At 42.1% G+C, this 18,477-nt stretch overlaps 1 protein-coding gene across 5 annotated transcripts in view; it reads right to left on the bottom strand.

Moving 5' to 3' along the window:
- The window catches only part of Canx (calnexin), a 30,465-nt gene extending 14,975 nt beyond the window's left edge, over positions 1-15,490 (bottom strand). The window contains exons 1-5 of one of the 5 annotated variants that reach the window (XM_038324640.1): positions 15,335-15,490; positions 14,921-15,043; positions 3,564-3,744; positions 2,043-2,116; positions 784-842 (exon numbers count right to left, since the gene is read on the bottom strand). In XM_038324640.1, coding sequence (XP_038180568.1) covers positions 784-842; positions 2,043-2,116; positions 3,564-3,737 — 307 coding nt within the window. In that variant the 5' untranslated portion in view covers positions 3,738-3,744; positions 14,921-15,043; positions 15,335-15,490. Of the gene's footprint in view, positions 1-783; positions 843-2,042; positions 2,117-3,563; positions 3,745-10,069; positions 10,207-13,007; positions 13,138-14,920; positions 15,044-15,334 lie in introns of those variants that run through there. The other 4 variants (XM_038324639.1, XM_038324638.1, XM_038324642.1 and 1 more) reach the window with 4 other exon arrangements.
- Between the last annotated feature and the right edge of the window lie 2,987 nt (positions 15,491-18,477).

Here is an 18,477-nt window from a genome sequence, read left to right as displayed (position 1 = left end):
GGACACCAATAGACATGCCAGTTCACAAGAGGGAAACTCACAGAGCCTCACCCTTAGACAAAGAACTATAAACAATTTCAGAATGTTGAGAGCGGGAGAAATAGTCTTCCTAGGAACAGCCCCCAAATTGGTTACCAAGTGGTCAGCCCTGAAATCATATACAAGCAAATAACTTTGTATACAAAATGAGCAGGTTGTATTTATATACTTAGAGGAAAATATGTAATAAAAATAAAGGCCATAAATTTGAACGAGAGTAGTGGGGTGCATGGGAAAGGTTAGAGGAAGGAAAGAAGGAAAATAATGTGTTTTAACCACAGATATAAAATAGTTTTAAAAGTAAAATATTGTTTTTATTTCTGTTTGTAAGTGTGTCTGTTATGTGAATACCCATGGAGACCAGAAGAGTGTTTATAATCCCCAGAGCTTGAGTTAGAGGTGGTTGTGAGCCACTGACATGGGTGATGGGAACCAAACATGGCTCTAGAAAGCAATACATGCTCCTGATTGCTGAACCATCCATCACTCTAGCCCCAAACATCTTTTGAATTAGTCTTAAGGCCATGGACCTAGAGGACAACCCCAGCATGAGCACATGGGCAACACAAATTGCAAAGAGTGGACTTTAAGTTGGGGGCAGGGGGGCACAAGAGTGTGATCAATACATTACACGCACATATAAAATTCTCAAAAATTGAAAAACATGCTATGTTTTAAAAAGAGAGATGCCATGGAGTCAACACGCCACTCTGATATCACACTGTATCTAGAACGCATCCTCACCATCGTATTTGGCAATTTCATCATCAGTGTCATCTTTTTTGGCTTTAGATAAAATCCACCTGTAATTAAGACAAACCTCAGAGTTAAAATTCAAGTGACAGTAAGTACTGTTTCAAGTAACATCTTTCCTATTCCATTTAGCCTACTTAACAAGGCTCAAGAGAAAAAAGAAAATCCCCAAACAATGAAATACAGAGTAGAAGAACAAGAGGCCAAGTTCCAGGACAAATTTCAGGTACAACACTGCAGATGTACCACTGGACATGCCTGCTCAAACCACATCCCACTTATTTATATTCATTTGTTCACTAGTTCATTTTAAATTATTTTAAATTTTACATCCTGGCCAGATTCACTGATTCATTTATTTTAAATTTTACGTCTTGGCTATGTGGTGGTAGCACACAACTTTAATCCCAGCAGAAGGCGGATCTCTGAGAGTCCAAGGTCAGTCAGGTCTACAAAGTTAAGTTCTAGGACAGTCAGGCCTACATAGGGCTACAAAGAGAAACTGTCTCTCTCAAAAAGCCAAAAATAAAATAAATATAAAACACAAAAATGTTTACATCCCAACCAGTTTCCCTGCCCTACTCTCCTCCTAGTTCCACCCCATCCCTCCCATCTGCTTTTCTATTCATAAAAGGATGGGTCTCCCATGGATATCAATCAACAAAACATAGTATATTAATTTGAAGTTAAGACTAAACATCTCCCTCCCCTTGTTTTAAGGCTAAACAAGGCAATACAGTATAAAGCGTAGGGTCCAAAAGCCAGCAAAAGACTTAGAGACAGTCTAACTGTTAGGAGTCTCACAAGAGGACCAAGCTACACAACTCTAACTTACCTTCAGTGCCATGAAGGCTCCCTGGTTGTCAATTCAGTCTCAATGAGCTCCTATGACGAGGTTAGGGTTCTAAGGTGGTTTTTTTTTTTTTGCGACGTTCTTGATGCCTCTGGTTCCTACAATCCTTCCTCTCTTCAGCAGGATTCTCAGAGGCCCAATTTTTTTTTTTTTTCTTTTTTTCTTTTTGGTTTTTCGAGACAGGGTTTCTCTGCAGCTTTTTAGAGCCTGTCCTGGAGCTAGCTCTTGTAGACCCGGGCTTAGAGGCCCAATTTTTAAGGCTGTATCTCTCTTGCCTCCCACGTATGACATTAGGTTCAACCCCAATACTACTTAAAAAGAAGGAACTTTCCCACTATTCTCTTTCTTATTTACAAGCCATGCACCTTTCAAACTTTCCCCCCAGGAAAACACTTACCCTGACAGAGACCCTCTGTCAAAGGAGTCGGCAAAATAAACCTCCCCTGTTGGAACTGGAGCTTTGTAGGTGACCTGTGTTAAACACAAAGTGTAATTAAGAAGTAAAATTTTAAGTTGAGCAGTGGCGGCACATGCCTATAATCCTAGCACTTGGGAGTTCAAGGCTAGACTGGTCTACAGAGCAAGTTCCAGGACAGCCAGGAAGGCTACAAAGAAAAACTCTGTCTCAAACAAAACCAAAACCTTTTAGCCAAGCACTGTGACACAAATCTGTAATCCCAGCCTTTCAGAAAGACCACAAATCCCAGGCCATCCAGAGCTAAAAGATGACTGTGTTGTGTTGGAAGAGAGGGACATTTAGTAACATTCCATAGAGTTTACTCTCTTGGTTTGATTTCAATTGTCACAGCTGTCCCTGAATTCAATCCACATGTAACCAAAGGTTGCTAGAAGGCTTAGCAAATATCTTTTGAAAACAATCTTTTTGGGGATGGGAGTTCCTGGGGATCAAATTCAGAGTCTTACATTGTCGGATTATATGGTTATGTTAAGGTGTGTTACTTTTGTTTATGCCGTGAAGTTGTGATACTTTGCCTGTCTAGAACACCTGATAATCTAATAAAGCTCTGAATGGCCAACAGCGAGGCAGGAGAAAGGATAGGCGGGGCTGGCAGGCAGAGAGAGAATATACAGAAGGAGACAACTAGAAGTTTGCTGGAGAAATGGCTAGAGAAGGAGGAGGACATCAGGGGCCAGCCATCCAGCTATAGAGCAATCCACGGAATAAGAGTAAGTTTTGCATAAGTAAGAGAATAGGAAAGCCCAGAAACAAAAGACTGAGGTGATAAGTTAAGAAAGCTGGCAAGAGGGCTGGAGAGATGGCTCAGAGGTTAAGAGCATTGCCTGCTCTTCCAAAGGTCCTGAGTTCAATTCCCAGCAACCACATGGTGGCTCACAACCATCTGTAATGGGGTCTGGTGCCCTCTTCTGGCCTGCAGGCATATACACAGACAGAATATTGTATACATAATAAATAAATAAATATATAAAAAAAAAAGAAAGCTGGCAAGAAACAAGCCAAGCTAAAGTCAGACGTTTATAGCTGAGAATAAGACTCCCTGTGTGATTCATTTGGAAGCTAGGTGGCAGGGCCCACCAAAAGAGCCGAAAGAGTAAAAAACATCATACTACATTAAATATGCCAGGCAAGTACTCTACCACTAAATTATATATTCCCAGACTCTGGCATCCTTTATTTTATTTTTTTTTTGAGTTTTAAACCAAGAGACTAAAAAAAAGAAGAAGAAGAAGAAAAAGAAAAAGAAAGAAAGAAAAAGATCAACATCAAGTGGGGTGTGGTGGCCCAAGCCTTTAATCCGAGCACTCTCGAGGCAGAGGCAGGTGGATCTCTGAGTTCAAGGCCAGCCTGATCTATCAGGACAGTCAGGGATACACAGAGAAACACTGTCTCGAAATACCAAAAGGAAAAAGAAAGGGAAAAGAAAGATCTACTTCGAACCTTTGGAGATGGAGGAGTGGTCTTATCTGATTTCGATTTTGAATCTTCTACCTCTTCGATAACATCATCAAGATCATCTTCAATATCAATCATGTCATCATCATGTCCATCATGAGCCCGAACAGCTCCAGTTCCAAGGACCAGTAGCAAGCACAGTAACCACTTCCCTTCCATGATCTACCTGCAAAAAGAACAGAAGATAAGATGTGCTGTCTTCCACTTTAAATTTCATAAAAACTTCACCTGCTCCTTGTTTAAAATCAAAGAATTAAATACCGTATTTCAACCTACAAAAAAGGAAGTGAACGGGGTGTGGTGGTACACACCTTTAATTCCAGTACTTGGAAGGCAGAGGCAGGCAGATCTCTGTGAGTCTGAGGACAACCTGGTCTACAAAGCAAGTTCCAGGACAGTCAGGGCTGTTACACAGAGAAAACCAGGGGGAAAAAAGGTATGTGTGTGTGCTGCAGGGGAAGGGAGAGTGAACCCTGGGAGATGAAAGGATTTTCCTAAAATCAGTTAATTAAAGGCAACACTCAAGCATATCTAACTTTACCAATATAAACTGAATGTTCTGGTACATACTTGTACTATCCATCACTCTAATGACTGAGGCAGGAAAACCCTGAATTCAAGGCCAGCCTGAACCACGGGAAACCCTGTCTCTTTCACATACAAGGTCAAACAATACCAAGGGTATTGAATTAACTAGTTTCATTATATTTATTTACGATGTGCTCCCTTCCTGAGAGCTGGCAACAGAACTTTCAGGAGTCTTTCCTTCTACCAACAGAGCCTAGGGATCTAACTTAAGTCATCAGGTTTGGTGGTAAGCACCTTTACCCAAAAGCCATCTCCTTAACTCCTAATCTGTTTCATAATGTCCGAAATATCTTTCACATCTAATTTACAGTAACTACTGATTAAAATACTAAAATGAAATAACAGAGGCAACAAATAATTCGGTTCACATTTAAAGACTTACTATCAACATTGCTGCTCATTTGAAAATTAGTGTTCAAAGAATCCGTTAAGCAGAGTACAAACTACTGCAATCTATCATCTTCTAAGCACTTAGGTCTTTGTATTAAACTAGACTGTCAGGGGTGGTAGGTAGGCCTTCTTTTTAAGGATCACAGTTCTACTAAAATAAAAGCTGAGCAAGCTATTAAGGGCATACAAAGTGAGCTCAGAGTAGGTGGGGCCTGAGAAAGCAGAGCCAAGACACTGGGAAAAGAAACAAGTAGATGACCTACAAGCATAAACATTCCTTCGACGGGGTACAATTTTCTCTTTCCCACATGGTCACCAAGTCAACCCTGATCTTTCAGTTTCCATTTCCGTCAGACATCCAGTCTCATCATGGCTTCAATTATTCGTCTCTGAAGTCACCCTACACCAAGATAAAGATTCCTTACCCCAGATCCTGTCATGGAAGGCTGTATCTGCCGACACCTGTATATCCTGACTAGCAACCAGACCTTTCTCTCAGACTACTCTGCATAGTATTTTCAAAAACCACCACTCACTTCAGTCAAGAAATTTTCAACCTCCCCATACACACTAATGTTCATTATCCATTCCCCCCTACTACTGTCTTAGCTCACTACTAAAAAATTCTTAACACAAAAATTCTGAGCTCTTGGTTGAGCCTTACTTCTCCCCTGAGCACCTACCTATTAAACTCCATGTGAAAATATATTGAACTCTTCCCAATAATCCACAACTGCTAAGAAAGAAAGAAACAGCCAGGCATGATAATAAATACAACTTAATAAATACCAGCAAATGGAAAGCAGAAGAGGCAGATCTCAGAGTTCTAGGCTAGTGTGGCAAAGTAAGTGCAGCTAGTAAGTTATCTCAAACAAAACAAAAACATCAAAATGTACACAAGTGCCAAGTGTTTTCCTGTGACTTTTCTCTTGGTGACTGACTCACACAGTGTGACTATCACACTACACCGTTACTTTTGCACACTGGCTGTCTATCTTGAAGACTGTTTCTTCCCATGTTCTCAAAGCAACATAAACCCACAATTTCTGCTAAAACTCAGCATGATATTGTTGTAAAAAGGCTGAGGTACAAAAATTGAAAAAAATTATGAAGTTTTTACTAAAATTATAATCCAGATACAAGACACAATAGTAAATTGACAGAAGTCAGAACTCATGCATACCAAGAGTGAGATTGTAAAATAGTGCAAGGGAGAAATAGCTACCATACAATCAATCAATCCAGCAACTTCAGTTCTGGTGGTACAACCAAAATAAGTAAAATCAGGTTTTCAGAGGAATCTGCACATCCATGTTCACCACTATCGCAATTACTAAGTAATACGAACCTGCTACAAAAGGACAGATACTGTATGATACCTTTTACAATGGTTTTCAACTTGTGGGTCTTGACCCCCTCCCTCAGGGAGGTTGTGAAGGACCCTTTCACAGGGGTAGCAATCAGATATCCTGCATATCAGATATTTTTATTAAGATTCCTAACAGCAGCAAAATCATAGCTATGAAGTAGCAACAAAAATAACTTTATGGGGGCTGGAAGTCAAACCTGGGTCCTAGAATAACAAGTGAGCCATCTCTCCAGCCTACACAGTGTCCACATACATAGGTAGAGAAACAAAACTGTGATAAGTGATGAAAGAAGCAAAAGAGAGTTTAATATGAAGAGTCTGAAAAGGTTCTGAAGATCCACTTCGTGATGGTGTAAATATGTTTAGTGCTACTGAACTGTATATTTAAAAATAGTTAATATGCTGGACGGTAGTGGATTATGCCTTTAATCCCAGCACTTGGGAGGCAGAGGCAGGAGAATCTCTGAGAGTTTGAGGCCAGCCTGGTCTACAGAGTGAGTTCCAGGACAGCCAAGGTTACACAGAGAAATCATCTCATAAAAATAAAACAAACAAACAAAAACAATAAATACCACAATTGAGGACAGATGAGATACCTCAGTGAATAAAGTACAACTTGAGTTCCACCCCCAGAACCCACATGGTGAACCTAAAAAACTAAGGTTGTCACCTCTACAGATGTGCTGTGGTGCTCTGCTCGTACACACAAGCATGCGGGAACAAAATAAATTTTTAGAATTGAGCTAGAAAACAATCATATTGAGTGAAGTAACCCAAACTCAGAAAGACAATTATCGTATGTACTCACTCATAAGTGGTTTTTAGACATAAAGCAAAGAAAACCAGTCTACAAATCACAATCCCAGAGAACCTAGACAACAATGAGGACCCTAAGAAAAACATACTTAGATCTAATCTAAATGGGGAGTAGGAAAAGACAAGATCTCCTGAGTCAATTGGGAGCATGGGGACCATGGGAGTTGAAGGGGAGTAGAGCAGAGAAAAATGTATAGCTCAAAAAAAAAAATCAATAAAAAAAAAGATAGCATAAAAATTTTAGATTTATCTGTATGAGTGTTTTGCCTACAAAGGTCAGATTCTGTGTAACTGGAATTATGGATGAGTGTGAACCACCATGTGGGTGATGAGAAATAAACCCAGGCCCTCTACAATGCTCTTAATCACTGAGCCATCTTCCTAGTCCCACAAACTTCTTTTTAAAACTATATTTTTTTAAAAAAAAACTTTTTTAATAAACAAGAAAAAGGAAAGAGAGGGGAGGGAGGAAAGAAACAAAGAAAGGCTGAACTTATTTTTTTCTCTTTACTTTGCAGGCCAGACTGAAAAAAAAAGGAAAAGGAAATGGGACCAATTTACTATATTGACCAAAATGTAAACCAATTTGTTCTAATGTTGAACTATAAATTCCTTATAAACTCTGCAATATACATATATATAGATTTAAGACTTTTTTAAGAGATGGAGAGCTGGGCATGGTGATGCATGCTTTAATCCCCGCACTTGGAAGGCAGAGGCAGGTAGATCTCTGTGAGTTTAAGGCCAGCCTGGTCTATAGCATCTATAGCAAGTTCCATAACAACTAGGGCTATCTGGTACATAGAGAAACCCTGTCTTGAAAATCCAAAAAAGAAAAAAAAAAGACAGAGATGGAATGATGGCTCAGCAGTTGCAAGTGCTTCCTGTCTTCTGGAGAACCCAAGTTCAGTTCCCAGCACCACTGTCAAGAGGAATACACCTGTCTACAACTCCAAGTCCACGGGGATACAACAACTGTAGCCTTTACAGATATCTGCACTCAACAACAACAAAAATGAAAGTTTGACGGGGGCTGGAGAGATGGCTCAGAGGTTAAGAGCATTGCCCGCTCTTCCAAAGGTCCTGAGTTCAATTCCCAGCAACCACATGGTGGCTCACAACCATCTGTAATGGGGTCTGGTGCCCTCTTCTGGCCTGCAGGCATACACACAGAATATTGTATACATAATAAATAAATTTTTAAAAAATGAAAGTTTGAAAAACTTTCAAAAGAAACTACTGCTACAAGGTGCCTAAGGAAAAGAGTAACACCTGTGTCTTTCAAAGATTAAACAAGACTAACAAGTAACTATTCCTGGCTATTATTCATACATCTTAATGTCTACGATAACACATTTTTTTTGTCTGATGTAGGAGTGTCGTATATCTATCTGTTATTCCATTGGTTAATTAATAAAGAAACTGCCTTGGCCATTTGATAGGCCAGCCCTTAGGTGGGTGGAGTAGACAGAACAGAATGCTGGGAGGAAGAGGGAAGTGAGGCAATCGCCATGCCTCTCCTCTCTGGGTCAGACGCCATGAAGCCAGCCACCAGGTCAGACATGCTGAATCTTTCCCGGTAAGCCACCACCTTGTGGTGCTACACAGATTATTAGAAATGGATTAATCAAAATAATGAGTTAGCCAAGAAGAGGCTAGATATAATGGGCCAGGCAATGTTTAAATGAATACTATTTGTGTGTTGTTATTTCAGGTGTAAAGCTAGCTGTGTGGGAGCCGGGTGGAACGAAAAGCAGGCCTGCTTGCCTCATCACATTTGTCCACTCCAAATCTTTTATATTTACATCTATAGTTTCCTAAGGCAGAAGCAGGCTGTGAGTTCAAGGTCAGCTTGGTTTACACAGTGAGTTCCAATATAGTCAGAGGTATTTAGAGACCCTGTCTCAAAAACAAAAAAAGCAATATGGTTTTGTTTTTTACATTTATTTATTGTGGGTGGTGGTCAGAAAACTACTTTCAACTTCTAGGGTCTGTTCCCTTTCCCAATTTCCACCACGTGGGGCTTGGAAATTGAACTCAGGATATCAAACTTGGCAGTAAGCATCTTTACCCACTGAACCACCAGAGCAATAGGATTTTTGGGGTTTTTTTTGGGGGGGGGGAATCAAGCAGGGAACAGATTAGAACTTAAAAGTAGAGTACCTGCCTAGCATGCTACAAGTCCCAGTCTTTACAGTCAATGTGGAAAACAATCAGCAGAGCTCTAAAGAGCTCTGAAGCCACAGTTAGTAAGAACTCCCTGGAATTTTAAAGCTCAAGGGGAAGTCAATACAGAGATTATCTTACTCCTATACAGAAACACATTTCCTACAGTTCTTTTCTATTTCTAAGGTAAGGCTTCTGGCATTCCTATATACTATTTTTTTTTTCCAGACTCTGACATAATGGTTTTCTTTAAGTTCTTCATTTACTGTTTTTCCTACAGTGCTTGACCCTGCACACGCTTACCAAATGCTTTATCAATGAGCTACATCCTCAGCCTTGCCTACTACTCTTCAGGATCACCCTATCATCTTACACAAGCACACAGGATTCTGTCATTTAAGTTTGTTGTCATAGACGCCCTTTGAGCTGGGATGAAAATGCCAGGCTGTGTGGCTACCAGCTGCAAATACAAACAACTATCTCAATGTATGTCCTTGTAAAAAATCTGTTTTCCACTTTTTCTTTCCCTTCTGGAAATGGCGTATTATCTTAAATCCTAGTGGTGGAAATTTCAGATTTTATTATTCTGCAGTGCTGATGATCAAAACCAGAGCCGAGTGATGACAAGAATCCCAGCACTCGGGAGACATAGGCAGGTGGATCTCTGTGAGTTCGAAGCCAGCCTGGTCTACAAAAGCTACAGAGAAACCCTGTCTCGAAAAACAAATTTTACACACACACACACACACACACACACACACACACACACACACACACACACACACAAAAAACGAAGGCCTTTCAAAGAAGCCCAATCCAGAAAACGAACCTATCTGCATCTCAGACATCCTGCAGTTGCTCAGAGCCAAAGTGATTATGCAGCTGAGCTGCAAGTTTCGGGGCAGAGCCTGCACAAGCACAAGCTGCTGCATACCACCTCCGGCCCTACTCAGCGTCAACATATTCCCTCAGTCACCGCAGCCATACACACCTGCTGTTGCCACTGTGTCTCTAATTCTGCCTCTCTCTGTGCACCCACTGCCCTGTTCTGATATCCTTCCCCCTTATCCATCACACATTTGTTCATCAAAGTAGCTTTGCAAAAAATAAAAAATAAAATAAAATAAAAATATTATTTTTAATTTCATGTTTGAGAGTTTACCTTTATGTATGTCTACATATCATGTGAGTGCCTGGTGCCAAGGAGGCCAGAAGAAGGCATCAGATCCTCTGGAACTGGAGTTACAGACGGTTGTGAACCATCATGTAAGTACTAGGAGCTGAAGCTGGGTAGGTTCTCTGGAAGGGCAGTCAGTACTGTTAACCAATGAATCATCTCTCCAGCCTCCAAATACTTCTCATCGAATTTAAAAACAAACAATTTCACGCAGGGCATGGTGTTATAGACCTATAACTCCAGTACTCAAGAGGCAGAACAGAATGATCACAAGTTCGAGGTCAGTTTGGTCTACATTGTGAATTCCAGGCCAGCCAACGCTACCTAGTATGACCCTGTTTCAAAAATCAAACAAAAGAAACTTCAATTTCTACCATTTGTAAAAATTACAGGAATAAAGCTGGGTGGTAGTGGCGCACACCTTTAATCCCGGCACTCAGAAGGCAGAGGGTGGCAGATCTCTGAGGTCGAGACCAGCTCTGGTCTACAGAGTGAGTTCCAGGGCAGGCTTCAAAGCTAGAGAAACTGTCTCAAAAAAAAAAAAAAATAAAATTACAGGAACAGTAAAATGACCAAATGTTCTTGGTTATTCTAAAATAAATATTAAGTAATTTTTGACCAAATGTTCTTGGTTATTCTAAAATAAATATTAAGTAATTTTTGAAATAGTACACAAAATTTTTAAATGTGATTTCTATGTAAGCTATGACTTCATTCCAGCATAACACTGATGTGAATGTGTCACAGGTCCACTGACACCTGGTGTCTTCCTCCATTTCCTTCCACCTTGTTTTCTGATAGGTGGTCCCTCAGAGAACCTGAAGCCCCACGTGGGGGTTACCTAGTCAATGAGCTTCAAGGTCCCACTTGTCTCCAGCTGAAACTCTGAACTCATCCCTAATGCTTGTACAGGTCAGGCACTTCAGCATCTGAGCCATTTAATCAGCCCTCATCTGACATAGTCTTTAAAAAATTTTTGGTAGCCTAATAATCCCCACATAACTCCAGGGAAGTCTATCATCACCATTTTATATTTGCCCAAGAGCACAAATTGAAATCTTTTGAACACAAATTCAAATCACAATCCCTGGTTACCTACTTAATAACGTGGGTAAACGACTAATCTCTGGGTCTTGGTTTCTTCTCTAAGCCAATACTAACTCTTACCTCTAAGAACTGCTAAGAATATGTAAAATGCTTTATAATAAGGCCTGTTTTACAGCATGTGTTCAAAATTAGTAATGACTGCTGTTACTAGATACTGCTTACTAATATTTATACTTGTCAATTTTTAATGTTTCCAAAACTGAATTTTATTTTTTTACTTTTGGACAGGGTTTGTGTAGTCTTGGCTGTCCTGGAACTAGCTCTGCAGACCAGACTGGCCTTGAATTTACAGAGATCCACCTGTCTCTTCCTCCCCAGTGCTGGGATTAATACCAACACCACCAAGCACAAAACTGAATTTTAAGGCAAATGCTCTAAACTTTATATTGGGAGAAAATAAGCAATTATATTTATTTATCTTATTTTGTGCGGGTACAAATGTGGAAGTCAGAGGACAACTTTCAGTAGTCAGTTCTGTCCTTCCACCAAGTGGCTCCTAGAGAGATGGACTTCTAGTCACTAGGTCTGGTATCAAGTGTCCTGATCCACTAAGCAACTTGCTGGCCCAAAAATAAGCACTTAAAGAACTTTGTTGCCAGATAATAATGGCACATGCCTTTAATCCCAGCACTCAGGAGGCAGAAGCAGGTGGCGTAGTATCTCTGTGAGTTCAAGACTAGCCTGGTCTACAGAGCGAGTTCCAGGGCAGTTACACAAAGAAACCCTGTCTGAGGGGGCAAAGGGGAGAACAACAAAACACTTAATAGAACCAGCAGGAAGGCACAGAAGTAAATGCGCTTGTCAAGAAGGCTTACAAATTGAGTTCAATTTCTAATACCCACGTAGCAAAAGGGAGGAATTAACTCTCAAATATCATATCGATTTCATTCACGCCCTCATGCCACTGTACTTGCATGCACAAAAATAAATGTAATAAAATGTTTGTAAAACTCAGAACATCTGCTAGGTGGTGGTGGCACACACTGTTAATCCCCGCACGCCACTAGGGAAGCAGAGGCAGGCAGATCTCTGTGACTTCGAGGCCAATTTTGCCTACAAAGTTCGGGAACAGCCAGGGCATTACAGAGAAACCCTTCCTCAAACAAAGCAAAACAAACAAACAAACAAACAAACAAAAAAAGAACATTTATTAAAGAAAAATACATACAAGTCTAAATAAAAAACAAGTTTTCAAGATGGCACATTCCTGTAGTCTCCGTTACACTTAGGCAGCTGAAGTTGGATGTATACGTGAGGCAAGAATTTCAAGATCCCCATGGCAGTTAGGGATATAACTAAGAGGTAGTGTTTTCCTAACCATTAAATTCAAAGCCCTAGGTTCAATTCTCAGTATTTGGAGGGGGTGGGTGGTGGAGGTAACATCCTGGGAAACAGTATTATCTGTGACCTGCTCTAAAAATGAGATCTCTAATATCTTTTTTTTTTTTTTTTTTTTGGTTTTTGGTTTTTGGAGACAGGGTTTCTCTGCAGCTTTTTTAGAGCCTCTCCTGGAACTAGCTCTTGTAGACCAGGCTGGCCTCGAACTCACAGAGATCCGCCTGCCTCTGCCTCCCAAGTGCTGGGATTAAAGGCGTGCGCCACCACCGCCCGGCAGATCTCTAATATCTTACTTACATTTTTAGACTTGCAGCTTTTTGTTCAAGAGCTAGGGATAGTGCCCTGTGTCTCAAGCTTGCTAGGCAAGAACTCTACAACATCGTATCTTCTTAGATTTTTTCATTGACTATAACATTTTAAGTGTTTTCTTTTAGTAACTTTTCCCCTATTAATTCACTTTAAGATATGAATACCATACCCAGGATGGAGAGATGGCTCAGTGTTTTAAGAGTTCGGTTTCCAGCTGAGCAGCTCAAAACTGATTCCAGCTCCAGAGAATATGATGCCCTCTTCTGGCCTCCATGGACAACTACAAATATATACTCACACTGGCATACAGGCAAAAAAAAATGACAATAACTCTTAAAGAGATTCTTAAAAGACTTGAATACCTAAATATAAAGTTCGCTAGATCCACCCCCTGCCAAAGACTCCAGGATAGAGACATAGTTCATAGTGGTTAAGAGAACTGGCCACTTTTCCAGAGGACCCAGATCTGATCCCCAGCACCCACACGGTGACTTCAAAACCACCTGTAACTACAGTTCTCAGGGACCCAATGCCCTCTTCTGTCCTCAGGCACACACATGAAACACAGACATACATGCAGGCAAAACATACATACATATAAAATAAAAACAAATAAATCTAAAAAGTCTTAATTCTCACTTAGCACAACAAAACATTCAACAAGCAAGCACTTTCCTGGTGAGTTTTACAGTATGCGATCCCGAATACAACTATCTTCAGCTCTTCATTTCTTAGGACTTTTTATGAGCTGCTGATTGTATCTACCCAGTTCCTCACACCTTCCAAAGCAGTTTCACACTGTCTGCCCCTCAAAGGTGAGGCAGGTAGGAGACTCATTCCCATTTTAAAGGTCTAGGAACCAAAGTTACCATGACACAGAATTCTACAGCTATGCTTACCAACTGCCACTCTTCTCCCTTAAAGCTCTCTTGCAGGGCAAGTGACCTCTGCGGGATAAGGGAGCAACAGTGTGACTGTCAAAGCCGCAGCAACTCTTGTCAATATGCACGTGCCCTGTGGCCCTTGAAAGATACGGAGCTAACTGCACTGCTGAGTTAAGATAGCAAGGTGGAGAAGAGATGTTGACACCCATCTTAGACAGATCAGTAAACTTCTACTGTGGACAGCTCACGACAATACACTGTTCATTGGCGCCTGGCTCGCCTGTGCACCCAGCCTGGTCCGTGAACTTAATTATAGCAGAAATACAACATGGGGACCAATTCTGTTCGTGCCCTTTCAAATATTATTGGAAAATAAATATTTTTAAGATAACCCTTTATAAAAAAAAGAAACAAAAAGGGCATTTTTTTTTAAAGGCACCTTCCTTTCCTCAGGGCAAAGAAACTGTAGCTCACCTTTGTCCTCGAGCTTTTAATATTCAGCTCAGTTTAACCTCACAACCAATCTCAGTGCCATGACCAGCAGTTAATACACAAGGTACCATGACTGTGTCTTCAGATCCTGGCATACAGGACTTAATCCAAAATTTAGTATGTCAAGTGTAATGGACTAAGGCGTTCAGATTGCACAAGCCGCCACTGCCATGAATACCCACTGAACCTTTACTACACATCTCACTTCCCATTTAATTTAATACGAGGCCATCGGGCATTCTATCTACTACTGGGGAATAAGTACTAAAGTAAAAAAAATCTCCCAAATTCCCATCCCCCGACCAAAAACAAACAAACAAACAAAAACAAAAAAACAAAAAAACCCACATCAGGTAAGTGCTTGAAACCGGGGCTTTTAACCTTAACTAAGAAACCAAAACTGTCTAGCTCTCAAGTTACAATCGCAACGTTTAATGCAGGCATTAAAACTACCTGCATGACCTTGGGCCAGTCATTTCAAACTTCTAGGCCTCAGTTTCCTCCGTTGGCTAGTAGAACTTTCGCTTGTTTCTCCTGCATTTAGGGTCCAGTGAATACTCACGCTGGATTGCTATCCACCATCGACTAGGCAGGTGCTGTAGTAGTTAAGCCTTAACTTTCTCAAGCGCTATACGTTCTAGGACATTTTTTCTCCCTCGTCAGAGTGCTCGGGGCATGTTATTTTCCCTGGAACTGTAACGCTCACCTCTCGATCTACTCCACCTTTCCCTACTCCTCGGGCTACCTACTAGGCCCGAGTCTAGTTCCGCACCTGTACCGGGTTACTCAGTTCACCTCCGGGTGGGCCAGGACCCGGCCTGAGAGAGCTCTAGAAGCAAAACCAGAGAAAGTTGTTAGCTTTCTCAGAGGTCAAGGAAAGCCCCAGGTCACCTGCCACGCCTCCCGACCTCGGCGGGCGCTTCTCAGGCCTGCCTCGTTACCTGGGCCGCTCGCGTTATGGCCCTGAGCGGCCGCCAAGGCCTACGCCGGCCGAACGCCCGCCCGACCCCCCGGACGTCGAGACTCCGGCCACACCCGACCCCTCCGCCGCGGCGCCGCTCTCCCAGGCCCCCAAGGCTCGTCCCAGGCTTGAGGCTCCCGCATACGCTTCCCGTCTCACCTCGAGCCTCCCGGGGACCACTGGCGGCTCCCGCACCTTCTCCCACCCGCACACCCAGCCCCGCGCTGCAGTGGAGACAGCGGCGGAGGCGGCCCGACCGTCACGTGCCGCAGAACTAAGAGGCCTCGGCTACCGCTGCCGCGCGAGCGAGCCCCACCGCACGAAGACCAACCCCACGTCCGCCCCTCGGTCCTGACTGGCTACGACGAACGTCAATTCCCGCCCCGTAGCGCAGATTCTGCAATTCTATTGGTTGATACAGCAATCGTTCAAACCTCCTTCCCATACGCCCCCTAGGGCTATTCTTCGTGGAGCGTGATGATTGGTCAACAGCGAGGCAGGAAGAGGTTGTTGATTGGATAAGTGGGAAGAAGGCGGGCCGTGACGGAGCGGGCGGGTGCGCTCGCCCCGAGCCGCTCCGCTTTGGCAAGCGTTCTCAAGTAGGGTAGCCTTGGTTCTTCAGTGGGCGGCTTGTGGGCGGCCATTGCGGGAAGACTCCTACCCGTTGAGCTAGGAACCCTGTTCCAACCCCTGCTGCCATTCGTTGCAGGGACACGTGGCCTTCATAAGAAATGGAGGGAGGTCTGGGCGGTAAGCCTGTGCAGAGAGATCCCGCTGGGCCGCAGGCGCCACCGTTCCTGCGGAGTCATCGCCCTGAGCCGGGGAGCTTGAGACCTCTTTACCCAACAAAACACAATCTAGATTCACAATCATGCCACATGAAGTTCCGTCACCGTGTTCCTGTGCTGTTTCCTGATATTGGTTATTAAAATCAGACATACCCTAACGACAGGGTGGTAACCATGTGCAGATTCAAAATGCCCGTTTCTGTAACCCACTCGTATTTCATTTTTAATATGTTGAAAAAACCCTGTGAGACCACTGGTCGCCTCTGGTTGTGTTTCGTGACCCAAAGCTTTGAATACTGGGAAAAGAACCAGCATGTTCTTAATCATCTATGTAACTACCTACATAAAACCAGCTCTATTCCTGCCATCCCAAGGGAAAGGCAGTCAGGGTTTGTTTGACTCAATTTAGTAGCCGCCAATTCTCACTTCCTAATTTTATAGCAGAGAATTTGCTTTCCTTATTTGCCTTGGAGAGATGTTCAAAAATTTGAAACCAAGTGTGCTGGCACATGCTTTAGTCCCAGACCCAGTACTTAGGAGGCTGAGGCAGGAGGACCCACCCCCTTAAGGGTCTGGAGAGTATCAGCCATTAACAGCCCTTGCTTGCTCTGGCAGAGAACTCAAGTTCGGTTCTCAACACCAGCATCAGGCACCTATCACAACTGCCTATAGCTCCAGCTCCCGAGGATCTCATGCCTCTTCCGGACTCCAAGGGCACCAGCTGTACTCTGAGGTGCACATAATAGCCACATACATATACTACATAAGTACACATAACTTTAAAAATCTTTTTTTAATGTCTTTAAGATGGGCTCTGGCTTGTGTTACCCAAGATGGCTTGGAACCTAAGAGAGTCAAAAGACCACCACTGCAGAAAGCTTATGTCTAAAGGGTAGAGGAGCTGAAACCTTTCTGTGTGAAACTGAGGAAGAGGTGAGACTTGACCTCATGTAGATAGATATGCAGAATTTCTGAAGGAAGAGTTGGAAGGAGGGTTCTCGAGATGAGGAAGCGGTGTATGGGAAAACAGGAAGCAAATCACAGGGGTTTGGAGGATTCATATACAAAAATGTGTTGGGGGCCATCATGATGACAGCACTCTGCAGGTAAGGGCACTTGGCACCAAGCCTGATGACCTGAATTTGATTCCCAGTACTCACACTGTGGAAGAAGAGAACTGAATTGTACTCTGATCTCTAGATACATTCACATACACACAATAGCAAATGTGGAAGTTGAATGAAAATGAAGACATGATTGTTCCAAGGTAGACAGGCCAGAGAAACTGGGAATCCCGGCTTCCTGATCCTCATAGTGCGCCATCACACAAGTTCACCGTTTGCATATAACTCAGTTCATCCAAACAGCTAAAGCTTAAGAAAGTTGGCAAACACAAAGGGATTAGACATGTGTATCTTCAGGTCGGTTACTGTTAACCTGAATAGACCTTAGGAATGTACAAACCCTATTTATCAAACATACCTTATTCATCAAACATAAGTTACGTATCTAAAAATTTTCTACAAGCATGGCATTATCAATAAAAACATTAAGTGGTTAGACATTCATTTCTAAGTTGGTTTCTGTTAACCTGAGTAGACCTTTAAAACCTTAGGAATTTATCATGATATAAAAATTCTAAACTAAGGGCTGGAGAGATGGCTCAGCGGTTAAGAGCATTGCCTGCTCTTCCAAAGGTCCTAAGTTCAATTCCCGGCTACCACATGGTGTCTCACAACCATCTGTAATGAGATCTGGTGCCCTCTTCTGGCCCGCAGGAATACACACAGATAGAATATTGTATACATAATAAATAAATAAATAAATAAATAAATAAATAAATAAATAAATAATTCTAACCTAAACTGGGTAGTGGCAGCACATGCCTTTAACCCTAGCACTTGAGGCAGATGCAGGTGGATCTCTGTGAGTTCAAAGTCAGCCTTGTCTACAGAGCCAGTTCCAGGACAGCTCCAAAACTACACAGAGAAACCTTGTCTCAAACAAAGCAAAAAGCCAAAAAAAAAAAAAAAAGAGGAAAATTCCATTCTAATCCAAAATATTTTGTAGGCCTGTTGTTACCATTTTAGTCTAAAAGGAGACAGAATGATAAAAGAGTTCATAGGACTAAGTTTGGTGTGTGTTGCCTTGCTTTATACCACTCAATTGTCTTTTTTTCCCCAATTTTTTTTTTCTGAGACAGGGTTTCTCTGTGTAACAGCCTTGGCTGTCCTGGAACTCACTCTGTAGACCAGGTTGGCTTTGAACTCACAGCGATTATAGAAGCCAGCTTCTGCCTCTTGAATGCTGGGATTAAAGGAGTATGCCATCACTGCCCAACTGCCACATGGCATTCTTACATCAACCAAAATGGAGGCAAGACACTTGGTGACTATTTAAAAACATCTACTTTTCTAGTATATCTATTTAAAAAAAAACAAGAGTTAAATCCAAGTTACATACACACTGGGGCAGTTTGAATGTAATTGGTCCCCATAAACTCATAGGGAGTGG

Source organism: Arvicola amphibius, chromosome 4, assembly GCF_903992535.2.
Source record: "Arvicola amphibius chromosome 4, mArvAmp1.2, whole genome shotgun sequence".
NCBI classification, from domain to species: domain Eukaryota; kingdom Metazoa; phylum Chordata; class Mammalia; order Rodentia; family Cricetidae; genus Arvicola; species Arvicola amphibius.
The sequence above is the reverse complement of the archived record's forward strand: the minus strand, read 5'-3'. Positions and strand labels throughout refer to the sequence as shown.